At 35.7% G+C, this 23782-nt stretch overlaps 1 protein-coding gene across 2 annotated transcripts in view; it reads right to left on the bottom strand.

The window, feature by feature from the left end:
* Nucleotides 1-4365: 4365 nt before the first annotated feature.
* PIBF1 (progesterone immunomodulatory binding factor 1) overlaps nt 4366-23782 on the bottom strand; it is a 152503-nt gene continuing 133086 nt past the window's right edge. For both annotated transcript variants that reach the window (XM_042867776.1, XM_042867777.1), the window contains 2 exons: nt 6883-7062; nt 4366-4697 (listed from right to left, as the gene is read on the bottom strand). In XM_042867776.1, the coding sequence (XP_042723710.1) occupies nt 4641-4697; nt 6883-7062 (237 nt within the window). In that variant the 3' untranslated portion in view covers nt 4366-4640. The remainder of the gene's footprint in view (nt 4698-6882; nt 7063-23782) is intronic.

The raw sequence follows: 23782 nt of genomic DNA, 5'->3' as shown, positions 1-23782 counted from the left end.
ACGGTGTGGCCATCTGGAAGCTGAAGTGGAGTTAGCCTTCCTTTTTCCTGGAACTAGATAGCACATAAAATGATAACTGAAACTGAAAATAATGAAGTCTGAGAGGTTGCAAATCTTATCTCAGAGATACTGACAAATACTCAGACAAGCAATGTAAAATTTGCAGCTGTTCCTGTTTTCCAAAGTTTCATTGCTATTTTATACAGAATGTCTTGGAAGGGAGGAAAACTGCATATCCCAATGATATATAATTTCTTTGCACAGAAAATATTTAGGAACTACAAATTCGAGAGAAGCGTGACCACAGGATTCAGCAGCACACTTTAAAAGTAGTGCTTTTTTTAAAAAAAGCCATTTCATGTTTTCAATTTCTTTGATTTCCTTGATGTGTCAGAAGCCTTTTGCTTCTAGAAGGAAACAGAAATGTGAGAAAGCAATTACACTGTAAAAAAAACGATTGAAAGGTCTTTACCTCTCTAAACCAACTATGCCTCCTTCTTTCCTGTTCAACCTATGTACTTAGGAAACTCTACACTGAAGTAACACCAACGTAGTGTACCAAGAAATGTACTAATGGATAGAGAATTTTCTTTCTTTTTTCTCTTTGGTTTGAAAAAGAGGAACTGAAGTTGATTATATGGGTTGGGCACTTCAGTCACAAGTTTCTTATATGCGTGACTGCCCTTTGAAATTTCTCTTTACTTCATTACTTTTGACTCATACATCATTGACACAAGACCTACTGCAATGGAAAACTATAATGACCATTTCATGAAGAATAAGTCTGGAATAATTCATTTTGCAGCCATGTTTGCAGGAAATAGCATCAGTCAAAATACTGTACAGGTAATACAATAGAACCTTTTCATTACTTAAAGAGCAAATATTTATTAATTTTTGCTGTAGGGCTCATTGTGTCTGAATAGTTACATTTAAGTGACATTCTTGTTTTCACTTTTTAAAAGTTTTTTCCCTCAATAATGAACTATAGCCTTAGTCTAATGATGAGAGACAAGAAAAATACAGTCTTCAGCGGGAAAAAAAGTGTACACATGGAGCAGGTTTTATATGAACTTACCAAAAGCATTATGAATTGTCATTATATGTAGACAAATTAATTTTTGTAAATTTCATGTTGGGAGTTTGTTATTAATTTTCTTAAAATCCAGTAAATGTCAAATTGTCATCTGAAGAACTGTTTAAATTGATATAATTTCACCATATAATAGTTTTTGTCTGCCCTCCCAGAAGATCTGGCTGCTGCATAGAAATTTATGAAGCACAATTCGTTCAGGAAGCATCTTAAATACTTAAAAAGTGTAAACATTAAGAAATAAATTAATGTCGCTATCTTGTATATTTAGAAACGTTGCCATGGAGAAATTTAGGTTGGAAAGGAATTCTGAAAAATAATCATCTGGTCCAATGTAAAGGCAGGTCCAATTATATCAGATTGCTCAGGGCTTCGCCCAGTTGATTGCTAAACCTCTCCAAGGATGAAGATGCCACCACTTCCCTGAGCTATGTGTTTGAGTGTCTGACCATCCTCATAGTCATAGAATCCTTAGAGTTGGAAGGAACTTTAAAGCCATCTAGTCCAGCTCCCCTGACTGAGCAATGAGCAAGGACATCTACAGCTCCATCAGGTTGTGTAGAGCCCCGACCAGTCTGGCCTTGAGAGTCTCCAGAGAGAGGGCAAGTGCCACCTGTCTGGGCAGTCTGTTCCAGTGCCTCACCACCCTTGCTGTAAAAGACATTTTCATTATACCCAACCTAAATCTCCACTCTTTAAGTTTGAAACCATTTCCGCTTGTCCTCTCACAACAGACTCCGCTGAAGAGTCTGTCCCCTTCTTTCCTGTAGATACTTTAGATACTGAAAGGCTGCTCTCAGTTTTTCCTTTTCTTCTCCAGGCTGAACAGCCCCAGCTCTTTCAGCCTGTCCTCATAGGAGAGGTGTTCAATTTTTCATAATAGACACTTGAAATTTTTGGTGTTGCACTTTTTGTCAGTTTCGTCTTATTCTATATTGTGCAGCTCTGAGGGCAGGCTGGCCCTCAGAGGGCCTACCATCGCATCAGGTAGTTGGAGACTGCACCAAGATCCCTGCCAAGCCCTTTAAGTCTCAATTTGTTCAGCCTCCCCATCTACAATATGTACTCCAGCCTCTGATCATCATGGTGAATCTCTGTGGACTCGCTTTTGTACATGAACGCTTTGAACAAACCCCAAACTGAACATAACTCTCTGGATGTGGTCTCCCATGTACCAAACAGAAGGGAAGAAGCACTTCCCTTAATGTGCTAGTTATACTGTTAGTACAGCCAGGGATCCTTTGCTGCAAGGGTGTATTGCTGAAATGTTAATTTTGTTGCCCACCATAATGTTGAGATCTGTTTCTCCCAAACCGCCTTCCTGTCAGTCCTGGAATATGAGGTTCTAGAGATGGGACTTGCCTTTGAACTCTGTATGGTTCTTGTTGGGTCATTTTTCCAGCCAGTTGATGTCTGTCCAAGACCCTGCCCGGTAGAGACTACGTCTCCAAATTTGGCATTGACTGTGAAGTTGCTGAAGGACGCCTTTGCCAGTTGGATTTTGCGTTGCTGATCACATTTCCTTGCGCTTGGTGTGTCGGCCAAATTTCCATCCACTTCATAGTCTATATCTTACCAATTTGTCCATACTGGAGAACAAATAGTGAATACTAAAGATTGCAGCTAGCATCTTAGAATAGTTCACAGGTCCAGATAACAGAATTTACTGATTATTGGGTGATAACAGACAAGCAAGACAGTCTGGGAAAGATAAATTAGGGGCAGTGAATCAGATTAAATACTTATTACAAAACTATTATCTGCATATGTGAGCTGTCTCACACAAAAACAACAATTCTATTTACAAAAAAATGCACTACAGAAAAACCTAGACTTCAAGAAACCAAAGCTGATCAAGCAATATCAGTACAGATAGTCTTGTGTGTCCAAATATCAGTGCTTTTTTTCCCACGTGAACAATTACCTTTGTCTACATACTATGCCTCCCTCATTCAAAGAAACATCATTTTAATCCCATGGTGTGCAAATACTTGTGTTTTTACCTCACTCTCTCAGAATTAGCAAAAGTTGAAGCTTACCTTCAGTAGAGGAAGTATTGCTTCAAGTACTGTTTCAACTTGATGTTTGGAAAATGAAGAAGAAAAGTGTATGTAAGAATCATAAGCTCAATATTTACATACAGTAAATAATTATTGTTCACATCCAGCTAGGAACGATGAAGCAGTTGAAGAGATACTGTCAAGGAAACAGGAAGTAAGAAAAAAAGAAACTTCTAGTTAAATGAAATCTGAGTGAAATCAGTATGCACTTACTTAAACAGTGCCATCAACATTTATGTGATACAGAACTGTAGAGCAAATGCATCTAGCCCCGAGTATCAAAGCTGATAACTAAGATGTATTTCATTGCTTCAGCAGAAGATCTGTAATGATTGAATAACCTGATATTAATTGTCAAATTATACAAATTGGGGCTGATAAGGGAATTGTTTTTTCACTTGACATACAAAAGCAGTGTGCCCTTGTGGCGAAGAAGGCCAATTGTACTTCGTGTGCACTAAGAAGAGTTGTGGCCAGCAGGTTGAGGGAGGTGCTCCTCCCCCTACTCTGCCCTGGTGAGGCCACATCTGGAGTACTGTGTCCAGTTCTGGGCTCCCTCGGTATGGAAAAGACAGGGATCTACTGGTGAGAATCCAGTGGAGGGCCAAGAAGATGATGAGGGGGCTAGAGCATCTCCCACATGAGGAAAGGCTGAGAGACCTGGGTCTGTTCAGCCTGGAAAAGAGAAGACTGAGGGGGGAATCTGATCAATGCCTATAAACATATGAAGGGCAGATGTCAAGTGGTTGCAGTGTGCTGTTTGCAACAGTGCCCAGCAACAGAACAAAGGGCAATGGGCAAAAACTGGAACACGGAAAGTTCCATCTGAACATGAGGAAAAACTTCTTTTCTGTGAGGGTGACAGAGCACTGGAAGAGGCTGCCCAGAGAGGCCGTGGAGTCTCCCTCTATAGAAATACTCAAAATCCACCTGGATGCTTTCTTGTATAATGTAATGTAGGGAACCTGCTTTAGCAGGGGATTAGACTAGATGGTCTCCAGAGCTCCCTTTCAGCTCTTACAATTCTGTGATTTCCCTCACAGAAAGTAGGGTACAGTCTGATGCTAATTCATGTATATTTTTTCAATTTCTGTGAGCCAGAATTGTTGCAGGGAATGTGACATGAAGCACAAGGTCCAAGAAAAACAATATAGAGAGCTGAAGCATGCATTCATTTGAATGCTATGAATAAGACACCGTTTACAAGTCAGATTATAAATATATGCAATATGATGGTGTTTATTTATCTTTTAAAATTCAAATATATGGTAGTAAGTTCATTGCATGCATTATTTCCACACATTTTATTCACACGGCAGATCTAAAAATTACAGTATACAACATAAGATAATTTCACAGATATAAAGCAACAATTGTAAACAAAAGAGTTGTTTGCCTTTATGGGAAAAGAGGCATTATTATGGTGAAAATATCTTTCTTCAAAGAAAATCTCCTTAAAGGATTTTCATAGTATTTACGGAAAAATGCTATGGTGATGTTTTCTTCTGCAGTTTCTTGTACCATACAGGTGCCTGTGTATTTGTCTGTAACATAAAGAATGTATTAGTTGTGAGAAAGAGCAAAAGTCAGAATAAGAACATGCAATCTATGATGAATTCTCTTTCTTTCCTATGTACCTCATAGTGTTAAATCATTTTTTTCTGCTTAAAGAAAGTAAAATAAAGGTAAGACTATGTATTCAAGGTTATTATTGCTACATATCTGTATTTAAACCAGCTGATTTCTAGGTTATAAAAAGCAGATGAGGTAAATGTTTTGTTTTAAAATATTGAACATGAGTCAAGTGTAGCACAGATAGATTTCATTCTAAATATCATTATTCAGTGCTCCCGTTAGAGAAGGAGATGAAACTCAGGAAAGAGATTTTGTGTGTGCCATAGACCAACACTTTGTCCAAAATAAGAGCTCTCAAAAAATTATAACCTAAAATGAAAGAATTCAGCAGTTTAATGACAATGCAGGAATAATTTTATTGGTAGAGAATTATCAGTGAGTAACTTCTTGCTTTCATAATCCTTTGGGCTACCGCACATTCAAGACAGTATAGAACATTCTTGGGGCAAATTCAGAAGTTGTTTATATGAAGAAAAAAAACAAAGCGAAGGTGGAACAAGGTTAAGGACTGTTCTACATTCAAGTTTCAGTATTAACTCTTGCTTTTGCTAATACTGTTTCTTGCATCTGTTGTCTCTAAACTCATTCTAAACAGTTTGTTTTCTTCTCCCTATTTGTTCTGTTCCTCCAAGACTTAATAACCAATCAGTCTTCAAATTCAGCTCGCCTTGGATCATGTTTAAATCTTCATCTTTCTCTGATTTTGAAGCTCTCAGTTATAAAAATAAATTTACTCTATTTGTATAAGCTATTAAAACTCTCAAAATTGGCCTAAATGGGCAGGACTTCAACAGGACTATTGAATTATTTCCCCATCTAGTGGGAAACGCTGTGATCAGCTTGTTTGCATTTCCTACTCCAAAGTTATATGAGGAACAATTTCAACATGTCAAAGCGTTTCTTTTTCTAGATTGCCACATCATTTCTATATCCCTAAGAAAGGCAGGACAGATTATACACTCAAACTCTGGATCATGTACACAACCTAATCGTTAGCTCAGAGTTTGTCTTTGGGTCACTGCACCAAAGACAAAAGCTTGGGATATATGATTTAGCATTTCCAAAAGGATTACAGATGAGACAACACATGGCATGCCTTTTACCTCTGAGCAGTCTCAAAACACTGTCTAAGCAAAATAACAACCACTGAATAATCTAAGTAATTGTCCCCAAATGCCCTCATGCCATACTCAGGGGATGTAATCATTCTCTACATTGTGTATTACAAAAACATTATCTGACGTGTTGCAATATCAATCTTACATTATTTGAGTCTCTTTCAATTTTAAGAAGATTCCACCAGAAATAAAAATAACAAAAAACAACCATATATAGATACACATTTGGACCAAAGCAGCAAAATATTGGGCCCAGGGAAAAGGGAAAAAAAGAGGGTTGTGTAGATTGAACCAGCCTACCCTAGAGGAAAACAGCTGCAACTATTGTAAATACAATTTATCATTTGCTTTGTGACTCAGCATTATAATTCTCTTAAATTTATCAGCTGAGGCGCACTTGTTATCAGAAGCTTCTATATCATTTTTCAGAACCTTTCAAATACCAGAAACACTAAATTCAGTAGGGAACCCGAAGCATTTAAATCCAAGCATTTATTTTTTAAAGGTATAGAACAAGGTTTTATAGTATCAAAATTATCCATAGTAACAGAAGTTATAAAAATCCTGGGCATGTGCCTGTATGCATACATGTATATGCAGCAGCGTAAATACACATAAATACATTTATTTCCCCACTGCTGCTCCTCAGTACATCCGTACACAATCACCTCATGCTCAGGGTAGACTTAAAATTGCATATTTATTCTGTGCTCATTACAGTTTTGTGAACTGATAGTAATATAATTGGTTTTCTTTTAAAAATCTTGTTTACTTCAGACTTTACATGCACGAACTACCAAACATGTAAATAACATCACAAACTGCAGTTTGTCTCCTCAAAATCAACAACAGCCACACAAAGTTGCAAATATTATGTGGAATAAAGTATATACCTCGTTGAAGTATAAATTACCTTTTTTCTTTTTAAAGTGTGAGTAAATAAGTTGATGGCACTTACTGTTAGCATAGTACTTACAAATAATGTTGGCTTAGGTCTAAATACATTTTCTTCTTCATATTCTGGCAGCGGTTTTACTGAAGGGTTTAATTTGTTTTCTGCAGTCAAACTTTTTAAATTAATTTGAGATGGAAGTAAGTTTTGTTCCTTGTGTTTATCCTGTAGATTAATTAGAATCTGTTTCATTACGGCTAGTTCCTGGAAAACCATAAAAGGGCAATGCTCAGTTAATCAGTAAAATTACATTTGAATCTGTTTTGTTAATAATGGATTTTTATTCATCAAATGAAAAATGAAAGTGGAATAGAAAATCCAACAAGTACCATATACTTACAAAATTACTAATTGCATATTAATAAAAGAAAGTGAAAAACGTACATACGATTTATTTATACAACTCAAATTTTGTACTGAATAATTGCTGTAAAAGACAACATTTGTTGTGTAATGAAGAAGCACTATCTCTTTTAAGGTAAGCTTCCATTTAATTTAAAAGAAATATTTTGAGTTTGTTTTGTTCAGGCAGAGGGAGTTCACCAACATAATTTGTATATGATAAATTGTACTTTCAAGTGTTGCGTCTTGCACAAAAGTCTTACTACTAGAAATATACCTGTGTCTTTATATTCAGATCAGAAAAGTCAATGCAATACCTTACGAAGACTTAGAGTAAAAATGGGATCAAGTGGAAAAGAATTTTTGCGAAACATAAAAAATTCCAACATTGGAAATAAAAAGGAAAAGCATGAGGAAATACTCAGTTTTTTTTTTTTTTTTTTTTTAATATTCTAATAATTTGTTGGCTAAACAATCTGATTAAAAAACAAAAAAAAACCCAAAAACCACGCTTTCTTACTGTTTAGCTGAAAAAAAAAATCCATTCAAAAGTTACTGTAAAGTGAGAAAGGAAAACTCATGGTATTTTGTGTCTTTAAATGGCTGCCTTCTTTTGTTGTCATGCATCTCCTCGTGCCTAAAGTTCTATTCCCTTACATCTAGTAGGTAATTAAGTTACAGAATTCAGAATGTTTTATCTGTCGTTCTACACTGTACATAATTCATGCTTCATTACTGCAGAGCTAGGTTAGCAAAGTCAGTAGAAACATCATGCAAAGTGTAAGACAATTTTATATATTTTTAAACTCTATGTTTTAGCTTTCTTACAGTGTTCCTTTTTTCAATAAACACTGCTAAAATATCAGCATTATAATTAGCATTGTATCTTATCTCTCAATCAAAGCAGAGTAATTCATATCTATAGCTGAATGACAAACATTTGCCGTGCCTTACCTATTTCTTAATAATTGCCAGAAAAGTATATTGATGCACAGTCTGTTTTCACTGCATTTTAATAAGTAGTCAAAAGAAAAGCCTTACAAAACATTCTTGCCATATAGCTTCTCTCTGTCCATTTCTGCCTTAATACAAGTATTTGTACTCAAAGTCAAAAGAATCACATCTTTAAACTGCCCCAGACTCATTCAGTTACATGAATGGGTGTTACACTCCACAGACCGGCTTTATTGAGTGTACAAATTGTTCTTGTATCTCAGTCATTTAATATTAACTATTTGCATAATTCAACCATGTGTAGTGGCATGTTAAAACAGCATGACTGCAGAGCAGCTGTTTAAAAGGACTGCATAGTTGATGCCAACATGTTTTTCAAAGTTGTAAACTCTGCAAAGATGTTGCCAAAGTGACACATAGACAGAATTTCTTGATGAAAATAACTCAAGCAAGTATATAGCAAATACGTACACCATCACAGGAGATTAAATGGTACATAAACAATGTTTTGACATTAACAAGTGCTGTTCCTATAGTTAAACTTGGCTATTCTGTAAACCAAATAGCTGCACGTTTGATCAAGGCAAAACTCCCAAACTGTCAAGTAGATTTATTTCAGAAACAGAACTGAAACATGGACACGTAAGGTCAAATTCTCTTGTCCAGATCCTTTCAGCACTCTAAGGTCTTCTCTGCTCGCAGAGTCTGTCCTTTACTTGACAGCCCTGCCTGTTTTCAGACTTGGAATAGACTCTGGAGTCAACTCTGATATGAGCTTCCACTTGATAGGGGAATTCCCAATGTGAACATATGGGAAGGAATAACAGGGAATTGGGATGGCAAATTAGTCCACAATGTATAAATCAATTTGGCATCATAGCCAAGTTTAATACAAGAATGAAGCCTTAATATTTGTTCTAAAATCCCATTTTGTGAGAAGAAAATTCTAACAGATGTGCCAAAGTACTACAGGAAACACTGAATCCAACAGAATCACTAGTATGTATACTGCTTAACACGAAATTTCACATATTTACCAGAGGTTTGTAGTTTTCTACCCAGGAAATACTGAAAACAAATTTCTGTTTTGAACTGCAGTAGGTTTTCAAGGCCAGGTTGGATGGGCCTGAGGCAGTCTGATCTAGTACTTGATTTAGCAGCTGGGGGGTTGGAAGTTGATGATTCTCAAGGTCCCTTTCAACCCAAGCCAATATATGATTTCTAAAGATTTCTCTGCTCCTTAATACAATGTTAATTTCTAGTTTTGCTTTTGAATTCTAAACAGAGTCAGTAGTAATAACTGGCACTGCCAGCAAGCTTCCATGGTCCAACTATTTTCTAACCTTAAAAGCTGGCAAGTTGGTCTAGAAAGCTAGTAAGGCAAAAGATGCTCAGGACATTGCGCATAGCAGGAATCTGCAAACCTTTTCCACTGTGAAGAGTCTTGGGAAAAAAAAAAAAGGTGCAGGAGAGTAGGTATAGGATTCAGAATGGACAGGAACAACCTTTTGTGTAGAACGACATGCTTTAGTTTCAGGATAAACTGAGTATGGGAAGATGTGAGCAGAATTGGATGGTTACAATTCTTATACAGTTCTACTGTGTCAATTCCCTGTTTTTATGTCATATCAATCTTGTGGGATCTGATCAATGTCTATAAATACCTATGGTGTGGGAGGCAAAGAGACGAGGCCAGACTTCTTTTAAGTGATGCGTGGCAATAGGACTAGTGGAAATAGCCACAAACTGAAGCACAGGAAGTTCCTCACAATGTGTGTAAGAACTTCTTCATGGTAAGGATGATGGAGCACAGGAACAGGCTGCTCAGAGATGTTGTAGAGTCTCCTTCTCTGGAGACATTCATGACCTGCCTGGACACTAACCTGTGCAACCTGCTGTTGGGAGCCTGCTTTGGCAGGAGGTTTGGATTTGATAATCTCTGGAGGTCTGTTCCAGCCCCTACAATTCTCTGAATCAGTGCAAATCCTTTTGTCTATGTTATTCACTTTGGTCCTTTCATGCACTGGAGAAACCATGTCACTTAAGCCCTGTATGTCCCAAGCCCTCTGTAGAGATACCTGCCCTTTGCTGCTGGCTTCTGCAGTTATTAAGAAAGCCATGCTACAGACCTTACGGAGTGTCACTGTCTGAGGACTTTGGCTTTTGATGGCCATACAGCCCTTCTTGGGAAGAGTACGAGTACTGGAAGCTGGGAGTGGATTCACCCAGCTCCTCTCTGTACCTGGCTGCACAGCTTTTGTCTCACTTGCATCCACTCTTCACCTCAGGAATATTATGTGCAGATGTGTGGCGGCACAGATAGATGGAAAACAATGCAATTAGCTCAAAAAGGTGGGTTAAGATGAAACAGGAAAAAAAAATAAGTATGCAACTGGAACAAAAACACTGCTTATACACAGTGAGTGTCACCTGCACAAATAATTATCAGCCCCAGACTGTACCATTAAATATTTTGAAAGTCTGTCCACAGAAATCTAATGAATTCTTGTTTAAGGATTCTAATTTGCTCTGGCTACCAGCACAAATGCCAAAAACACAAAGCAGTGACCTGTTTGACACACGGGATTTAGCTCAAGCTTATAAATTTACATGTCTAAACTTAAGTAGCTACACATGAAATAGGAATCTGATTTTCCATTACAGATGATGTAGCTTGGAAAGTGAGTCAACCCATTCGGAAGTAGACACCTATTGGCATGACAGCTGAATTGTGTTGCAACAACACTAACATATTGACTAGGTTGCTAGCGATGAGGCTACTGTGAAGCAAAGGAAAGAATGCTCACCACAGACACCTCCTGTAAATACCTACATTAAGGTGTCACAAGCTGAATCCATTTCTCACCTCACTTTCTTCACTTTTCTTATCCTTCTGCTTCACCACTTCACCTAAAACATCTTTCATCCTAAGTAGCCAGTGTACAATTATAACATCTAACATCCTATATTCCACTTGACTATGCACATTTAACAAAGATAATTTGAGCTATAAAATAGTATTTGAAACTTTTGCCATATATGACCAAAACATAACTGTAATTCAAAATAAGTGATTAGAATGAATGGACTGAGAACAAGGGGAGGGACAACGGGGGAAACCAAGCAAAGGTAAAATATATTGTGTTGTGAGAATAACACAACATCTGTGCATTTCCATTTATTCTTTGCGCTGTTATGTCTAAGACTTTAAAACTTGCAAAAGGAATTTTGTGTACCAATACACAAATAATACTGTTCGGGTTTTTTTTGTTTGTTTGTTTTTTAAATTAAGAAAGGATTTATTTAGTTATAGACAAAGGATAGGCACCAACATTTTCCTTGTTGTTCTTCAATTAAAGTATATTCTGCTTGGGAATTTTTTCCTAATCGTACCTTGTTAATTATTAAGTTGAATGCTATCAGTGCTATTGTTATAAAAATCTTACAGTCTGTAAAAGTGTTACATCAAAACCACCAACTTTTTAAACAGTGTTAAAAGGAACAAAACCAAGGAAATGTCAATCATTTTTAAAAGGTAAAGGAAAAAAGGCAAAATAGTTGGATCCTGTCAGCATACTCCTATTTCAGTAGAATTTGAAACTCCAATAATAATGTTTGCTCTTAACACAGGTGAAAGGAAATTATATTTTATTTAAATTTGTTTTTGCCTGCTTATAAGGATAATTGAACTAGAAATTACAGGAATGGAGACTGAAGATCAGTTTGGGATAAAAATGGATTGTTTCCACTAAATCAACCAGCAGTGTAATTGGAAGATGGAGATGAACAAACAGAAAAATAAAAAGGCAGCAGTTTAAAATATAAATGCATTTATAATTATGAATTCTCTAAACAGCTCTATTAACGTTGCTTTTATTGTCCTTGATACATGCTCAAATATATATGTACCAGAATAGTCCCTTACATTTCCTAATTGAGTACTACAGAAAGATTATGTTGAATGTTATAAACATATCTTAATTATATAATCATAAAAAATAAAAGGAATCTCCTGATATTGAAAATTACTGAGACATAAGGAATGCTGTTTTATTAAGTAAATAATTGAAGAAATGAGTTAAAAAAATTATCTACATTGGGCACAATAAGTACTTATCAAAGAGTAATTCCATTTTTTTTTCAGTGGATTATAAAAAGGTGAGAGGATTTTTCTTCTTACTCTTTTCATGTAATGATAATCAAAGAAAGCAAGAATCTTTTTGGTGCATTCAACAGATCACAGAATCACATAATGGCCAGGGTTGGAAGGGACCTCAAGGACCTTGAATCTCCAACCCCCCTGCCACATGCAGGGCTACCAACCTCCACGTTTAATGCTAAACCAGATCGTAAAGGCCCTTAATGTTATGTATGTGTATAATTATAATAAATTAAACATATAAAATGGATTTATATAAGCACTTAAAGTAAATTTAGATACCACGCTCTAGAAGCAGATGCAAAATAACAGTGTTAAGAAAAAGCAACTGACTTACAGGAATCAATTACATAAATACCAGTTCTCATGTTATGCAGCCATGTCTTGCACCTCCAAACACTCCATACAATAACCTTGAAAAGAAACTTCACACAGACCAAATGGAATGGTTGAAAATATTTAATAGGGAGAGACAGGTAACTTTCTGGACTAAAGTTAACTAATTCTGGTAGTAAACAAAGCTTTTGAATTGCGTTAACTCCATCATAGAATCAGCCAGTGGGTGTCAGATCCATCAGTCTTCCTTCCCATACAGTAAACCCTATGATTACAGCATTCAGACAAATGTCTTCTGAAGCAAAAGTGATCCTAACAACAGCACCAACAGTTACCTGAACCTTTATCATGACAAACCATATTCTACTTTTAGTTTTACACAGAATTTATGATTACAAACTTCACCTTGGATTAGAACTCCATTTTGAATCAGAAAACTTCTATTGTGGAAGCTGAACAATGTGGTTTTTGTGCTAGAAAATGTATCAGATTCTGGCTGAGCCACCAAATTCTGATGACTGACTAGAGTCCCCAAAGAAGAAAACAGCATAAATTCCCAGTAAAAGAAACAAAACACAGAAGAGGCACTAAATGCTATGAACCTTAAACACGAGAACCCATTTCTCTGACAAAAACAGAAAAATCAGCTGAAAGAAAGGCAAAAACAGATGTTTGCCTTTCTCAGAAATGTTAATCAAAACTTAAAATCTCTCGGAATTTGTGAGTCAAGTACTAAGACAATGGTTTTAGATGTGTCATTTCCCATCCTCCTCAATCTTTAAGACTTGAGTAAAGCGTATATGTTTACCACCAAGTTTGGAAAGCATGTATTCCTCATTTCAACTGCCATATGGTTCCCATGTGGCTAAACATAAAATAAAAATATATATCCAGCCTGGAGAAACTTGTGAGATTATAGCAGTGTCTTTACGTTCAAGAACAGATGAGTGTGCAGACCTCTTTGCATGGAAGGAGACCAGATTAAAAACTGCCTCACAACAGTTTTAGTACATTACCTCTTGAATCGGTGATCAGACTCTTCTCAATGCGGGAGCCAAATAGTAGCCTTGAGTTCAGCAGCCTGCTGACTATACTAGCTATACTTTAATCTTTAAAATAACAACAAAACCAACTATAATAGAACATGCAAGTGAGGGATGACAGCTGTGATGGGATGAAAAATATGTTTGTGTTAAATCAATGCAATCGTTATTCATATGCACTCTCCAGCTTAGGCATCTATTGTAGTCTTCAAACAAGAAGTCGCAGGGAAAAGCAGAGTTCAAAAAATGAGGTTATGGATATGTTAAAGATTACTGATTTGAGAAACCTAAAACAGCAGTTAAGAATACTAAGTCCATTTGTCAGTGCTTTGTAAAAAGTGCTTTTCTGAATGGATTTCTCAGTTCCCCAAGAATTAAAGGCTCACGTTCAGAATCCAAATGTTCTTGGGAGGCCCGAGAAAAATAATTTCTCTTGAGAGAAAGTGATCTAAATCTGGAAATGGGTAGGGCAGGGTGGTTTGGAACAAACTGGCTTCACAGCTGTCTGTCTCAGAGCGCTCAGTGGGTCAATTTGATGGTCATATAAGGTGAATAAAATACTAAGGATATTGTCCTGTATGAAGTCTATGCATTTTCTTACTCAGATCCTTCTTAAATACTTATTGTGACTTTCTGTGGAAGTAAGTTCTGTGCTAAAAGCAAAGTTGTATCATATAACAGTTGATGCCAAGATGGAGAGGGATCTCTCTAAGAATTCTGGTTGTAATTCTGCTTTGAATCATATGACCAGATTGTTAGGTGGACTTCCTCACACTGAGCTTCAGACAACTTCTGTAATAACATTTATACCTAGGCAAACTAACTTGTTTGACTCCTTTCTGTACCTGTTGGTGAGATTCATAAGTAACCCTTCATTTTGATGAGGACATGGTAAATCACATCATCATAGTGCTTGTTTTTCTTTTCTGACTGCAAATCAAAAAGGCAAGATCCAACTCTTCTACTGTGTTAACTTGACTTCACAAAAACATCTCCGATTATCTTTACACTGATAATACTCTTTAATATCACCAGAGACCTGTTAAAATGGAGGTAAACAGAGTCTTCTAGTCCTGATTGCTGGCACAGAATATCCAGTCACTGACTTATTTCTGAAGAACAGACCACAGGACTGAAATATAACCCTAGTTCCACCTATCTACATTGCTATGGCTTGCATACAGCACTTTGTGAAGAAAAAGCTTCAGCATGGTACTCTTAATTCTGGAGTGTGCCCAGATAAAGGAGTCATTTATGTGTCACTATCCAGGAACGAGACTTTCCAGCAAAAGTAGTATCTAGAATGTCTCCTCTTCAGAATACTGACAATGCACATAAGGAACTGTTTTAGAACTCTTCTTCATTGGCTTTACTTTTGCCAAACAGCTGGAGACACACTAAAAAAATTGTCCTTACTTATAACCTGGAAATAATTCCAGGTGGAATTCAGAAAGTGGATAAACCACCGATTCTGCTAGTACAGAATTATTTATGTTAGAGATTAATGATGAAAAGTATGAAATAGGAGAAAGATATTACAGAAGCTCCATTTTATGTATCAGGGAGCAAAATGAAGCAAACGGTAAGTCCTACAGTCTGCATATGATTGCAGATGGACAGGATGCAGTGGCATGAACAATGCAAATTCAGCTTCAACAGTGGAACACTTTGGGTATCAGGAATAGAATCTACATTCACGTCAGATCTCAAAGAAGATTTTAATAACTACCTATTAAATATAAGAAAGTATCACTAACGTTTGACAAAGTTGCATCCTCTGATGCTTCTGTACTGGAAATATCGGAAGTCAGCAAGAATTCTTGTGTGAGATCTGAACATATGGTCATATTACGCACATGGATACAAACTGTAAAGCTGGAAACTGGAAGACACTATGAAATGTTCTGATCAAACAAATGAACCTGATAACTGGGTGATGGAAAGATGCCAGACCATATGCAGGATGTTGATAGCTTCTCTGCACTACACTTAGTTCGGGAGTTCTCTATATCCAAGTGAATATAGAGCCTTAAAGTGAACTTACAGATCTGTGATAGATCTACAGACTACTTCTTGATGTATAACGTAAATGCATTAGAACAATAGCAACAATAAAATGGCAAAGTCACCACAGAGAACAAATTCTATCCTTCTGCCTATTTCAGCTGCATGTTCTCAACAGTTAAATCTAATTTCATATGAAAAATACAAAATAATTTGTCTCATGATTCAGAATTTGCATGCTAAATTCTGAAAAAAAATTCCACTTTTTCTATTAAAGGTAAAAAATATTTTTACAATGATGAAGACTAAACTCAGAACTATTTTTTAATCTGAGTTATTGTGACATGTAGTCAAATTCAAGTTTAGTAAAGAGTAAGTTCCATATAAAAAGATGCTACAAAATGCTAGTATGTTAAAACAGCCTTATTAGCACATGCTATTATGAAGAATTTCCTGTATTTTCCAGGAGGATAAGCATACTACTACAGTTTGATTTTCCTTGTCTTTGGTATTTTTTACAAAGTACTAAAATTCAATTTCCATTTGGTAGCACTCAAATGCTACCATAAAGTGACCAAAACTAAAAAAAAATAATAATAATAATTGCTAGATAAACAGCAGAACGTGACTGGAATATCCATAACCAACGCTGGAAAAAGGAATACAAAGAAAGAACGGTTTCATGTTCAGAAAACCTTTTTGCCAACAATTTCTTGTTTAAATTTCTTGTTAAATTCACTAATACTGGCTCCCTCAAAAATATATCATTTAAAACAGACGTGCCAATTTTACCTTGTAATCCATGAACTGCATTTTGTCTAAGAAACTTTCTGTTACTGAGAGTAAAAATGTATTTGAATTGGACTTAATATTAACTGACACTATTGAACCCTGTGTTACTATAATTTTTCCCAAGGTTCTAAAAAAAATAATGAACTGCTGATTAGTAAACACTAGTTAGTATACAGATCCTTACTGTATACAACTGCAAAAGCTGCAGAAGATAATTCTTTAAAGAGATTCTATAAAAACTGGTAAGATATTCTGAATAATATAGTTCCAACAAAAGATGAATTGTACCCAACTGTTAAATCCTTCCTCTTCCTAAATTCATTATTTGGAATTCAAGTTTTATTAAAGTTTGACAACAACAAAATAGATAACAAAAATGAGGAATACTGCTGAGGAGCATTTTTTTTTCTTTGTACAATATGAGCTAGAAACTTCTCTACACTCATTTAGCTTCGTAAATGTCACTTTGTTTCTCCAAGTTTTAAGCTGAGAATAGCTCCAGGGCTTACTTGTGATGCAGAAATGGCCCTGTAATCTACTTAGAAAACACGCAGAACATTAATAGAAACTAGAATCTTGGAACACAAACGTAGCATAAGAAAAATGATAATTACTCTGTGGCTTAACATTTAAAAAGAGAGCTAAGCATTGTACATCAGCATTTTTTTTATATAAAACAAGTTGCAGCACATAGATGAGCAGGAAGTCATTCACTTTTGAAACACAAATAATTTTGACATTATTCTGTGCAATCTTTTAAACAAAAAAGAGAGGGAAAGAGCAGAGCTAGAGATTGTTTGAAGGCACCTGTTACCAATCACTTATTTTCAGTCGTATCTCCCCAACCCCTGCAGATAGCCCTTCCTTTCCCTCTTGCCTACAAAGAAGTTTTCTCCTTTCATCCAGTAAGCTTCCATCCCCGATTAAACACGTACTGCCCTCCCCCTTATGACTCCAGAGCCTTTTGTGAGCCTCTGAACTTCACTCTACCTCTCTTTTTGCAGATGGCAGCTGTTGTTACTCTCCAGGTTCCTACAACCAATGCACTGACCTCCTGTCCCATGTTACTTCAGTCAACCTTCTTCAACATAACTTAATTATAGCTAAGGACAGTCTTAGCCATTTTTTAAACTATGACTAATAACAAAGTGCTGAAAACTCATCTGGAATCCTCAAGGTCATTGCTGAAATGGAATGAAATGGAATGAAATGGTGCAAGGAGCCAATTTAGCAATGAGGGACAATCCTTAAGGAGAATATGAAAGGAAGAAAGACAAATATGAGAATTTAAGAGTAGCTGATCAAAGTAAGGTAAAGACATTTCACTTCTCTAAAAAGAAAAAGAAAAAAACATGCTTCTTTTCTTTTACTCTTATGAGTAAAATAATGGGATAACTATTGAGAAGCGACAAGGTTTTGTGCAAGATATTGGTATAAGTTGGCATGTGCCAACACAGAGACTATTAGATTCTCAGATTCTAGAAATATTAGATTCAGATTCAGAACAATATCACAATTCCAAATGTTTCTGATAATCTACCTAATGATGCTTAAAGTCCAATATTCATGAAAATTTATTGAAATCCTTGAGAACCATAGCCTTTTTATTTAGAGAAGCACTCTGAAAAAGAACAGTTAGAACCATTAACAAACTATGCATATTCTAATAGGACTAATTAGTAGCTGTTCACAGAATCACAGAATCACCCGGGTTGGAAGGGACCTCAAGGATCATGTAGTTCCAACCCCCCTGCCTGGCAGGGCCACCAAACATACACATTCAGATCAGGTTGCCCAGGACCCTGTCCAACCTGGCCTTAAACACGTCCAAGGACGGGGCATCCACAACCTCCCTGGGCAGCCCGTTCCAGGGCCTAACCACTCTCCTAGTTTCTCCTGTTCCTCCTGCCTGATCATGTGGACTCCCTCCAATCTCACGCACACAGTGGAAAATACATTAGGCAAACATTCATTAAAAAAGCAAAATATGACAGTTTTTCCACATTTTGAGAATAATGAAATAACAATTTTCTGTTCTTAATTTTGTCTTACTCTTTCATTTGTTCTGCCTTTTTTCTTTGCTCTCATGCATTACCTATGCAATGGCTGCCTTATATTTCTCAACTTGCATTCAACTGACTCCATTTTTGCTTCAACAAAACAAGCTACATTTTTAATCCTGTTCACATGAGAGCTTCAGCCTGCTATGGATGGATTTTCTTCTGTTTTTTTTTTTTGTTTGTTTTGTTTTTTTTTGCTAGTGAAGAAATGTCTTTTTAAAGAAAGAGTGTTTTCTTGTTTTGTTTTGAGGAATTTGCTGAAAATAAAGACAAAAGACGATAATAAAGTTAATAATAAAGACAACTACAAAAATGGCTAAGGACAGCATGACCCAATCTCTTTGGATATGTCAATGTTGTTAAACAGAACAGCACCCAGTCTGGAGCAGACTACAGACTAGAGTCTACAGAGCTGGAGCACTGTACCTTGACAAACTATAGTGGATAAGTATTACCTTGCTCCCTTTTTCTGTTGTGGATGAGTTTAAGTATTGTTAGGAAAGGTTCACTGCTATTCAACAATCTGCTCCCCTCAAAAGGAGAGATGGATGACATTGCATCCTTCATTTGCTTCCTTTGGTTCGGTGGTTTCTGCTGGGATGGTTCCCAGCAGATTTTGCATCCTCAAGCATGTGGTAGGTTATTAATTCATATTTAAACTTCACATGATTTTGAAATGTTTGAATTAAAACAAAAGAAATGTCTCAGTGTTAAGGTAACATAACGATCACGTAGGCTTAGAGGAGACTACTGTGTACTGAGCTAATCTAGTCTGCAGGACAGCTGTCATAAGCAGTATGAAACCAGTATGGCACTGGAACAGGGGTTCCTGACCTTTAATAGCGCAGATGTGACTTCTGGAATAAAGACCCAAATGAAGAACGACTATTCAAACTGTGCATGTAGTGTATAGGTGCATGCATATTGATGAGAAAAACTAAATGTATCCATTCCACAGTTCAAATTTTAAAAAACAAAGTTAGTTTTAATTTTTAAGAAGCTTACAGGACTTTGGAAAGTGAACTTTTTCAGGAGACGTGAATTAAAAAATCAATATGATTGTAAATTCTTAAAACAATACACAAAGTGAAAATGTAATTTGCTTGGGAAATTACTTCCAAATTGCAATCAATTCACGTATAAGAAGATTACTTAGAAGAAAAAAAGAGGTAATTCGCATCTAGTAAGGAAAAATAAACACTGAGGAGATTTTCTTTTCAAGCCTTTAATCAGAAAAATGTAAGGAAAAAAGAATGACTGATTAAGATACTGCATTAGTGCACATGGATTCATGGCTTAACCTCTGCCACAAACTCCATGAAGTTTTGGCAAGCCACCATTTTTTTCACAGTGGTTGCTGCTTCCACCAAACAGAGCTAATACTTTTCTGCTCCGTGTTACGAGGACAGTATTTGTGAGGTATTCAGTTATTGTGATGAAGGCCAGAGAAATATTCAATACACAGGATTATTTTTATGTATTGTTAAGAGACAGGGAAAATGTTGAAAAGGGGAAGTGTTACATGGCAGAGAAGAGCATTATGCTTATTCATAAATGGCGAGTCCTGAATTTGATTTGGAAAGCTTTTGATCAGACAGTAGGTATACAAATTCAACATAACAGCCACTCAGGCAATAAGCATTTTAACATTAACCTAGGTAGACTATTTCAGCAAGAATAGCTCAATAAGAATTTTTTACTAATTCAGGCACACGTATTTAGGCAGATGTAGCCCTCAGTTCAATTAGAGTGATACAATAATCTACTGACATAAGCTAAATTGATTTAAGTAAACAAACAGCAATCAAGCCCCGTGTGTTTGTATCCATTTAACTGACTGATATCAAATGTATTTAAACTACTATTAGACTTTTACTGCTGTGTCCCATAGCAGACAGCCAATGCTTGGTTTGTGGTTGCTAACTCAACTTGAAGAGCTTTGGCACAGTAACACATGAATGCGTCACCAAGGCGGGTGACTAGTTCTGCAAGTTTACATTCTATCACTTGTATGCACAGCTGCTAATGTACTACAAGTGCACAGATGTGTAAGGGAGATAAAATCTCAGCAGATTTTCATGCAATTTTAACCAGTATATGATGTTAAGGTGCTTATAACTAATAATGTCTGCACAATTATGTTCTAAGAAATTAATAGACTTTACAGACAACCTTCCTTTGCGCTGCTCGTGTTGTAAATTTTACCCTTTTCTTTCTTACTACAATATCCTCACAATGGTAGTTTTATATATTAAAAATTACTCTTTCGGCAGAGGTGGTTTCAGGCAAGATAAATAAATTAATAAATAAAAAGTAGTACAACTCGAGTTATCGCCTCTATATTCATAAGAACTAAAACTGTTCTTTGCACTCAGTGGAATGCCTATTTAATGGCTTTCTATTGCTGTTTCTTACATCGCTATCTCATTTTTTTCTTTTTATGTCTCCTAGAATATTTATATTTGAAAAACAAAATAAAAAAACCTCTCCATTTATTATAATTGTTCTACCTTTTTAAAAACAAAACAAAACAAAACAAAAAACAGTGGATTATGTACACACATAGAAAATATAAGTAAGTATTTATTTTCAAGACTTTAGAAATTAAGTTTCTATACTCTGCACTTTGAATTGGATAAGCTAAACAACTTTAATTTTGCACATTTTAGCATTCCTTTACAATATGTTTCCATCTTAAATATCTGAAGAAATAGTACAATGTCATGCATCAAAGCATAGCAAATTTACAACCTCTTAAATGTAATCTCAGAAAATGATTGCTAAAGGTTTTTGCCAAAAATCTGAGCACTGACAGACTGTCCTTCCAAGTTTTTATCTGAGGTTTGTAAGCCAAAGAATAAAGTCTAAAATTACACTTCTGATGTTTCAAAATACCAACAACTGCATTGACCATGAAAGACAATGGAAGTGCCAAGATCACAGAGCTCATGGTAAATATTTCTTTTAGTCAAAGTTTGATTATTAGAAGAGAAGGAAAATAAAGAGAATCACAGATCAAAAGCTTCATCTGGAAAGATTTAGTGGATTCATCTCACTTAACTTCAGCACTTCACAGATAGTGCACTTTAGTGCCTGTAAGTTACAGATCAGTGCTGCCTGCAGGAAAGGATAAGGTTTGGATACAAAGAAAAGCACAGAAGCTTTGTGTGCTTTGCTCTGCAGTTCTAGACACAAATGCCTGTCACCCTCTCCCCCAGGTAAGAAATACTGACATATATTTTTAAAAGGTTCTTCAAACTGCTGAACTACCAGATAACAATTCAATAAACTTTCTCATTGTAGTCTAGGCTACACTTCTGTTCAGTGATAAGAGTGGTTCCAGTGCACTATTAGAGAAGTGCCAGAGCTGGTGCAAGATGAGGACAGAGAAGAAGGTATAAGCAAAGCAGGAGGGCAGTGTTACAGATATCAGGTCAAATCAGGCTTAATGTGTAATTTCATCCTGATTATTTCTGAAGGAAAATCCTTCCTTTTTGCACCACTCTGACTACACAAAGACATTAGGGCAAGAAAGGTCCACCTTTGCAGGTATAAAGCTGAAGGCAGAGTTGGATAAATCAAGGTTCAAGTTTTTATGTGTGTGGTTTGGTTAGCCATGGTGAAAGATAAAGTTTATGCTGATTAAAAAAATAATGCAAAGTACAAATAGTAACACAAAAAAGTTTGGAATTGTTATATCCTTCTAAAAAAAGAAATACATTTTAGTAGAGGCTATTAATGGGAAACTCCACTGTCTCTCTGAACAATGTTTTATGCTCTTCTGTTGGATCTGGAAAAACAATTACAAACCTTATTGGTTACCCTGATAAAACGTAAAATTTCTTAGCATGAAATCATGTGAAAAACTTGACTGTACCAATTGTAATTGCTATCATGCATTCAGGGACTTATGAATGGCATCACATTTTCTTCTGATAGCTCAAAGAGGACAGCTGCACTATGAAGGCCATATTATGAGCCTTTAAGAACATAATCTCAGCATGATTCCAGATACCAAACCTGCTCTGAAGTAATAGTTTGCATTTATCCATATAAAGAAGAAATCCACAGAAATTGTGAATGTACCAGCATATTCTCAATGATTTACATGAGAAGCTAGATTAAAAGGTTTTCGAAATTCATTTACTAATTGATTAATTAAAAAAAGGAAACAGAAGGCCAAGAAACAACTGAAAAAAGCAAACATAAAAGCAGCTTCTGTTTTTCTCCTGAATGGGTGGCCATACTTTTTAAGAAAGTACCAAATCAAATGACAACTTTTCATTTCAATTTCTCAGAGCAAATGTAATATTCAACATCAGATTACCTTAGTCTCCATAATTTGAAATAATGAGCTGTTTTATTATATGAAATACATTCTTTTCTGTAATAAAAGAATAATATGAATTCTTCCAACATTTAGAGTTCAGTATTAAACTTCTTTCTTCCAAGATTAAAATAAATGATAAAGGAGGTAAGATTAACCATAAATATAAAACCTTTATGTAAAAAGTATGCAAAATGCTATAGTTACTTCAAAATCAAAGGGTATGAATCCAGCTGATATCACAAGGAGATAAAAATGAAAAATGACAACAACAAAAAAACAAAAAACCCACCCACCCAGCCTCAAACTCTTAACATTTCATTAAAAAATGAGTTAATGCAATCTGAGACCACACAGGCTGGAATACCTTATATCAAAAGTGTATACTTACTGAAACATGGAAAGACAGCATTGACACTGGTGCTTGTACTTTCAGTGTACTTAAAACATTAGTTTATATTAACTATGAATATCTTAGGTTTATCTATTCAAGAATTCTACTGTTCTAACTTGAAAACAAGGGTAAAAGGGTAATTCCTAACATCAATTGACAGTTTTATATGCGCAATGATTAAACAAGACTGATAGTGATCATATTACGTAACAGAATACAGTGAACACTTATCACCGTCATTCATATCTTTTCAAAATACATAAATTAAGGATTTAAACACTGCATATTACTTATATTTAAAAATAGCCCGCCTAAATGAAATCATGAAATTATGATATTGCTGCATATTTTATATAGCTTTCTTTATTAAGATGGCAGAGAAATTTACTTGAAGACTAACTCTTTGTAAACTAAGTTGTCCTATTCTGTACAAGCCATTCTATGATTCTATGTGTGTTAAGACTCAGTCCTGATTTTGAAATTTAATTATATGATGTAGATAAAGACATTAGA

Source organism: Lagopus leucura, unplaced genomic scaffold (assembly GCF_019238085.1).
Source record: "Lagopus leucura isolate 7727_CA_CO unplaced genomic scaffold, USGS_WTPT01 Super-Scaffold_100001, whole genome shotgun sequence".
In the NCBI taxonomy this organism is placed as follows: Eukaryota; Metazoa; Chordata; class Aves; order Galliformes; family Phasianidae; genus Lagopus; species Lagopus leucura.
This window is presented reverse-complemented; position numbering and strand designations above follow the sequence as displayed.